Source organism: Mytilus trossulus, chromosome 7 (assembly GCF_036588685.1).
Source record: "Mytilus trossulus isolate FHL-02 chromosome 7, PNRI_Mtr1.1.1.hap1, whole genome shotgun sequence".
Taxonomy (NCBI): domain Eukaryota; kingdom Metazoa; phylum Mollusca; class Bivalvia; order Mytilida; family Mytilidae; genus Mytilus; species Mytilus trossulus.
Window position 1 is genome coordinate 65,854,738 of NC_086379.1, and position 8,645 is coordinate 65,863,382.

The following is an 8,645-nucleotide window of genomic DNA, read 5'->3' on the forward strand; positions in this document are numbered from 1 at the left end:
AATGTCCTTTTAAAAGCATGTCTGATGTTCCTATTTTTCAGTCCGTATATAATCCAATTGAGAGCTGAATTACAGAAGGCCAACAAACCACAATACATCTCTGCCAATAGAGTTTGTTGATTTTCACTTATTATGAACGTATTCAATATAACTACCACACAGTATGGTCCCCAGCATAACACAAATACTCCTAACACTAATATCAAAAGTTTGGTCTTTTCAACTGATGTCCTCACGGTTCGAGTAGAATATCTTAAAATGTTTCCCGAGTTATTCATTTGATTGTTAATAAAGGTAAATGTTGTTACAACAACTTTGATAAAGAGGCAAATGCATATAAAAATCGTCGTTACGTAAATAATTACTATTAAAGTTTTATAACTTTTAGTTAAGCTACCGTGCCACTTATCTTTACATGTTAGAGAATTATTCCAAGAATTCCAACCAAGAAGTGGTAAAATCGAAAGTACCGTCGAAAGAGTCCATGCAATTCCGATTGCTCCACTTACTAATTTCCTCGATAGTTTAAGATGCCACAAGGGATAAGTCACAGCAATAAAGCGTTCTATCGAAATAATAAGCAAAATGAATGTAGATGCACCGATAAATTCCAACATTAGCGCGTTTCGTAATAAACATGTAATTTTATTCTCCCGGATATCTTTAATAGCTACAGATAACATATCAAACGGGAGGAATAGTAACCCAAACAAAAGATCGGACACAGCCAAGTTAGCAATTAAATTATAACTCCGTGTATGAAGTGTACGGTACCTTTTGATACAATAAATGAGAAGAAGATTTCCAAGCACCGTTGGTAATACTATTATACACTCCATTATAAACGCTGTGGATAAGAAAGTTTTGTCAAAACTTTCCCTGTCCGTTTCGTTCATAGTTCCTAGGTATTTATAATAAGGCACCAAATTGACAGTTCGTTTTTGATATTCATTATATTTTGATAATTCCAATAACTTACAACCACAGTGGAAACAGCTGCAAATGCACAATCCTTAGGCGGATTATATCATATTTCATTATATAAACATCACAACCTATTTCTCGAGGTGATTTCGAATACTGGCGCACAAAGTTAAAAAAGTAAAAACTAATTATATACTTATTGTTTTAGCATAAGTAAGGCCGTTGGGTTCCTCATTTGAACTATTTTACATTTTGTTACGCCAGGGCATATAACTTTATGGTATGTAACATGTCAATAGTGTGTGGTAAATATTTGTTTGATTTGACATACCACATTACCACATTTTATATACATTTACCGGTAACTGGCTTACAATGTGACCATGTTTGCATTACTTGATGTAAAACCCAATACTTAAACAGTGGGGATAATATAAGCTAGCATCCTGTTGCTTTCCTTTTTTTGAATTACTTTGACGGAGAAGCATATTGCCGTATATTAAAGTCATAAGAAACGAGTGACCGATGAAAAAAAATGTTCTTCCAATTCTTGAACCAATGCATACAAACATCACTAACGTAGTTTCTGTGCACGAATTTATCATTTTTTTCGCATAAATTTCGTATACTGTGGATTCATTATTATTCGTTGGGTACCAATTTTCGTGGATTTCGTGGGCACAGTCAAACCACGAAATTCAATATTCAACGAATGATAATTTTTCTATAGGTTTGAATGCAGACCTAAGCAAAACCACGAAATTAAATATCCACGAATATGCAAGTTTTTCTAAATCCACGAAAATTGGTACCAACGAAAATAAATGAATCCACAGTAATCCTCATTTTTTTTCCAATCAGTCAGTGTTGTTGTGAAAATATGGCAGGTAATTAACGTTCGTTTTTTTAAGCCGAATTTGATTTATATTTCAACAGACAGTCGGTATTCCAATGGGTACTAATTTTGCAACCCTGCTGGCTGATTTGTTTTTGTATTCGTATGAAGCAGAATTTATTCAGAACCTTCTAAAAGACAAAAAGAAAAAGCACCTTGCGAAATTCTTTAATTTTACTTTCCGATATGTTGATGATGTTTTATCATTGAACAACCCATACTTCAGCCAATACTTACATCTCATATATCCTAGTGAACTTGAAATTAAGAATACTACTGATACTAGAAGGACTGCTTCATACCTTGATCTTTTCCTCAATATTGACGTAGATGGACGACTTCACATGAAAATCTATGATAAACGGGACGATTTCAACTTCCCAATTATCAATTTCCCATTTCTCAGCAGTAACATACCCTCTGCCCCTTCGTATGGTGTTTACATATCACAATTGATACGTTATTCACGTGCTTGTTCACACTATACGGACTTCATATACAGGAGTTTGCTCCTTACGCAGAAACTGCTCCAACAAAGTTATGAGGAGGACAGATTAAAATTGACAATCCGTAAATTTTATGGACACCATCACGAATTGGTGGATCCATATGATGTCTCTTTAACCCAACTAGCTAAGGACATTTTTACCACATGGTAGATTGTGGTTTGTCATCATGTCGTCTAATCTTTTAATTACCAAACGTGACTTATCCCGATTGTGACGGTTTTGCTGAATGTGAATTCGCATTACTATAAGACGTGTTTCTGTACTTGTTTATTCCACATTTATGTATTTAGTTTACATGTTTAATGTTATATTTGTAATTCTCATTGGATTTTGTCAAATCTGTTGACGTCTTTTTATTATATTTAGGTGTTAAGGATAGAAAAATTAATCACCGCCTTTATTAATTATATTTAATTTTGTACGATTATTTACGTTTGAAGTTGGACTCATAACAAACTGGATATATATATATATATTACAGTTAATTGCTATTAATAAGTATTGCACTATGTATTTCGTTTAATGAATTATCAGTATTTAGTTCTGATATAATCTTAAATCAATCCTAATTCTATCTCACTTTTGAATTATAGTTTTTCATATGTGACGTCATGCTGTTTCTAAATTTCATAAATTCAAATGTGGCATATCGTTTGTGCCTTTTCGCCATCGTATGTGACGTCATTTTTTTTTAATTACGTTGACGCCTGGACTGCATGATTCGGGTTTAGTTTTCTGTAATTAGTTAATACTTCAGTTTCATTATGTATATCTCTTTCATATTCATTTGTTAAAATTTACTGTTTGCAATAGGATGAATTGTTCTATCTAATAAGGATGTTCTTATCCCGGGCATAAAAACAATGCCGTATTTGGCAAAACCTTTTCAACGTTTGATCTTCAGTGCTGTACAACTTTGTACTTTTTTCACTTTCGATCTTTTATATCTGGGCTTCACTGGTAAGTCTTGTGTGGACAAGGCGCGTTTTTGGCGTATCGAATTTTAAACCTGATGCTTTTTGTTATTTATTAGTTATGTTTTTCTTTGTCTAATATGTTCTCCTATTTATTTGTATTGTAGTCCTGTAATATTATGTTGTCATTTCAATGTTATATTTAACTTTGCCATTAAAGTGCGAGGTTTGGCATGCCACAAAAACAGGTTCAACCCACCACTTTTATTCCCCTTTAAAAGTGTCCTGTACCAAGTCAGGAAGATGGCCATTGTTATATTATTGTTCGTTTCTGTGTGTGTTGCATTTTAACGTTGAGTCGTTTGTGTTTTCTCTTATTTTTGAGATATTGAGATAAGACGTGGCACGGTACTTGTCTATCCCAAATTCATGTATTTGGTTTTGGTGTTATATTTGTTATTCTCGTGGTGTTTTGTCTGATGCTTGGTCCGTTTCTGTGTGTGTTGCGTTTCGGTGTTGTGTCGTTGTTCTCCTCTTATATTTAATGCGTTTCCCTCGGTTTTAGTTTGTTACCCCGATTTAGTTTTTTGTCCATGGATTTATGAGTTTTGAACAGAGGTATACTACTGTTGCCTTTATTTAACGATTGTCACCTGTTTATCAACAATCTTCACAATGGTGTATAATACGCCTACTTTTGTTGTCGGAATCATCCGTAACAGTCCTACCCAAGTATGTCAATTGTAATTATTTCGTCTACCTACACAAAATTGTCAATAAACGTCTCGCAGTAAATGATTAATTATTAAAACTGTTTTAAAAAAAAACTGCTATTTTTTTGTATGAATAGATTCGAACTTATCCCCTAGTTAGTAAAATTGTATAAGATACCTTGAAAAAAATCCTCACAAGTGACGTGTTATTTGTGGTATGTCTAAGAAGTTACGAGTTTCCTTTTTTAGATACAAATTTTTCCATGACGTCAATGTCATTTAGATTCTCTCTTGACTGTACGTATGAAAATTAAACAAGATCAGATAACTCCGAAAATCATTTAGACTTTTCCATAAAATCTACCAATCGGAAACCGAGATACATAAGGAGACGTGACGCGTTTATTGCCAATTCTTCAGCGGTTGGCAAAATTTATTACTATTGACATACTTTGGTAGGATTGCTTCGGATGATTCCGACAACAAATGTAGTCATGTTATACACCATTGTAAAGATAAATCAATTTAGATTTATGATATAACAAGTGTAAATGGGGTTGACAGATTAAAAAGCGGCATATTACGGAACTTCGTCACCGCCTGACATTTTTCAAAATGCAAGTTAAGTACCATGTGTTATATAAAGGTATATAGAAGGAAAAAACATCTGAGACGAGTGCCTGTGCTACTTTGTATGTTTTATATTATCATGTCTCCGTTTTTATTTTTAGTTCGCCTGTTTTCATACTTCAAGTTTAAGTTCGAAGTGTTATCATCTAAAAAGATTAAGTTCCCTGTGTAACCATATTGCAGGTTTAAGTACGAAATGTTACTATTTTAAAAGTTTAACTTCCCTGGGTCACCATAGTGCAGGTTTTAGTTTGTTGAACGGTTTATCACCATATTATAATAAAAATTATAATATTGCAGTATTACTATCTTGAAATTGGAAGTTCCCTGCGTAACCGTATTGTAGGTTTTAGTTCGCAGTGTTACTATCTTGAAAGTTTAAGATCACTGTATCGTCAAAGTTCAGGTTAAGTTCGCATTTAGTGTTTTTATATTGCATATTTATGTTCTCTGTGTCAACAAAGTGTTGGTTTTAGTTTCAGCATAAAGACAAGACCCATTACACATAAAAAATAATTAAAATTTTCCTTTGTGATCTGCAAAAACAAACTTATGGGGTTTTCCTATTGTTGAAGACTGTACGATGACATTTAGTTGTTTATTTCTTCGTCATTTGATCTATTGTGGAGAGTTGTCTCATTAGCAACAATACCAGATCTTCTTCTTATATCTGATTTATAAGTTTCAAATGAGGTTTAGAAAATGGACCCTTTAATTATTAAAAAATGATCAACCTCTTGCTGTAATAGATTTGTGACTTCAGGATTTTCCCGGGCAGTTAAAATCATGAGAACAGCCTCCTCATTGGATATTAGTGTTTGGAAATAAAATTAGGATTTTTTTTAATTATAACAATTTACAGAAAGTAGGGAATATTTCAAAACAGACAAACATTTGGAAAACGTGATTATCGTAATATTGCTTGTCATGAGATGTTGAAGAGGAAGAAGGATCAAAGTTTGAATAGCGATAAGCCAAAAAAAAAACGAAACGTGGAAAAAAAAGTAAAAACACAAAAATACTGAACTCCGAGGAAAATTCAAAACGGAAAATCCAAAATAAAAAGGCAAAATCAAAAGTCCAAACACATCAAACGTATGGATAACAACTGTCATATTCCTTACTTGGTACAGGCATTCTCTAATGTAGAACATGGTGGATTGAACCTGGTTTTATAGCTAGCTAAACCTCTCACTTGTATGACAGTCGCATCAAATTCCATTACATTGTCAACGATGCATGAACAAAACAAACATACTCAAAGAGTAAAAATGTCAAAAATAGGGGTACAGCAGTCAATATTGTGTTATCATCTTAATATCACTATAAACACAACAAATGTAACGAAGAAGCACAAAAAGGCATACATCTTTAACATACTCATTTTGTTTTTCTTATACGACTTAATTTATCTGTGTAAAGTCTACCCGTAAAGAAGGTTTTCAGTACTGGTGTAAAATTGAACAAATCAAACTTAATGTATACTTGAAGTTTAGGACTAATTTATTTTTGAAACTAGTAATTTAATCATATTTCATATAAACTTCATACAGCTTTTTAAAACGTAATGACATTGATGTCAACAACTGTTAATGGACACTAAATATTGCCCACGCCCACTAAACATAAATGGTTATTGAGATGAAATTACAATGTATGTTATAATCATAACTTAAGGCAAGCTAGAATATGTTCATCATTCGAGCAATGAAAAAAATTAATCTGATATCAAAGGAAGACTTCATTGTATTGCAATAGATATATATATATATATATATATAACATTATTGTTTTTTTTTTATTAAATTATTATACCTGAATTTCCTAATTATTATTGAGTGATTTTAAAAATATTTCATTTAACTTTTGCTCAGAATGATGCAACTTCAACTCAGATTAATTTGACCCTGATACATGTAGTTAATCACATAAAAATTCTTACTTTTATCTTTAAACAAGTGAAAATCATAAAAAAAAACTATAAATATCCTGTTTGTCATGTTATTTTTATCAAATGACGATTTTCTTAGATATAAACAAGTTTGTTTTAAAAAAAAATAGACTTATTATAATATTCAATTATATTATTATATTTCGTTGTTGTTAGTATAGAAATAGTGCTTCATGTCTGTTAGGTTAAGTCATCATCCAGTTCTAATTTCTTCGCCACAAAACAATATGCGTGATCTATATTATAATCATAATGGTTGAAGCAATAATAGAATCAAGACCTCAATCGTGGCCTATAAACTTAAACTGCTGACTTGACTTAATTGCCGAATCGATGACTCGTTTATGGCAAGTCCAGTGGAGTTCTTTTTCCATTTAAATAACGTCAATTTAAACGCATGTCTGATGTTATCGTTTTTCAGTCCGTATACGATCCAATTTATACCCGAATTACATAACGCTAGTAAACCAGAATAACGCTTTAGCGAATCAATTTGATGATTTCCTTTGAATATATAACTGTCTAAAACATCAAACATACAAAAAGGTCCCCAACATAACACAAATAAACCTAGTACTAATAATAACAGTTTGGTCTTCTCAATAGACCTCCGTAATCTTTTAGCTGATAAACGCCGTATGTTAATGTCCCCTGTGGTAGTGCTGCTTTCGTTAAGAAATGTCAGCGCTTTAGTCACAACTTTAACAAACAGAACGAACGATATGAAGATAGATGTTGTATAAGTAAAAAACAATATTGTTTTATACCCTCCAGTAAGAATAGTGAACCAAGAATGTACACATTGTCTTGATGAATTCCATGAATTCCATCCAAAAAGTGGCAACACAGAAAGAAAGGTCGAAAGAGACCACGATGACACAATCGCCACAATAAGCCACTTCCGTGATAACTTTAGATGCCGTAATGGATATGCAATGGCCAAATATCGTTCAAATGATATGACAAGCAAGTTGAAAACCGATGCACCGACAAAAGTTAACAATAGCACATTACGTAATAAGCATGTCAGCTTATTTTCACGAATTTCAGGAATTCCAAAAGCCGACATATCATACGGAAGAAATAATAACCCAAACAGCAGATCTGACGCTGCCAAGTTTGCAATTAGAATGTAGCTTCGAGTGTGCAGTTTTTTGTATCTGCTGACACAATATATAAGAAGAATATTCCCTAATATAGTTGGTAGCAATATAATACTTTCAATTACGAATAATGCCAAGTCAAATGTTTGTGCTGATGTAGCTTGGTCAGTATTATTCATGATGACAGTAAACAAAGTGACAATAAGTCGGATCGAATGACGATGAACAGATGCGAAGTCCCCACCCACAGGCAAAATAGTTAATGTATACATGCTGCCTGTTGTTCTGTTTAATCTTGATAAAGCACAATATCACTCTTGTACTATATTATAAAGTGATATTTCCATTTAATACCTCGAGCAAAAAAAAATCGTTTGTCCTCACTCAAAGTTAATTTACTTTTGTTTCTAATTGAATTTTTTCAATAAATTATAATATTGTTTATGAACAAGGTGTGAACAGTATTATTTAAACAGCCTGAAATTCGAAAGGCAGAGAGGGTCGTTTGGTGCAATCAGGGATTCAAATAAATATATGATACATATTTCATTATCACCAGCCCAGTAGTCAACACTTCGGTGTTGACATGAATATCAATTATATGGTCATTTTTATAAATTTTCTGTTTACAAAACTTTGAATTTTTCGAAAAAACTAAGGATTTTCTTACGCCCAGGAGTAGATTACCTTAGCCGTATTTGGCACAACTTTTTGGAATTTTTGGGTCTTCAATGCTCTTCAACTTTGTATATGTTTGGCTTTTTAACTGTTTTGATCTGAGCGTCACTGATGAGTCTTATGTAGACGAAACGCGCGTCTGGGGTATTACATTATAATCCTGGTACCTTTGATAACTATTAGTAATAATTATGTAACATGAAATATGTCCCAATGAAATATTATCTCCAGGACTCTTTTTCAAAACAAATAAGCTGCTACGGATAGACATCGATCTTATGCAGGTGCATCTATACATGTATATTTCAATATTTCACCGCGAAATAGT

At 32.6% G+C, this 8,645-nt stretch overlaps 1 protein-coding gene across 1 annotated transcript; it reads right to left on the minus strand.

Moving 5' to 3' along the window:
* Nucleotides 1-6,698: 6,698 nt before the first annotated feature.
* On the minus strand, nucleotides 6,699-7,874 carry LOC134727220 (lysophosphatidic acid receptor 3-like). The gene has a single exon (XM_063591599.1). It carries the CDS (start codon nucleotides 7,816-7,818, stop codon nucleotides 6,829-6,831), a length of 990 nt encoding a protein of 329 aa, XP_063447669.1. The 5' UTR covers nucleotides 7,819-7,874; the 3' UTR covers nucleotides 6,699-6,828.
* Nucleotides 7,875-8,645: the final 771 nt, after the last annotated feature.

Excerpts from the sequence above, each read along its gene's own strand:
- LOC134727220 (XM_063591599.1), bottom strand. The coding sequence starts at position 7,818 with ATGAATAATACTGACCAAGCTACATCAGCACAAACATTTGACTTGGCA.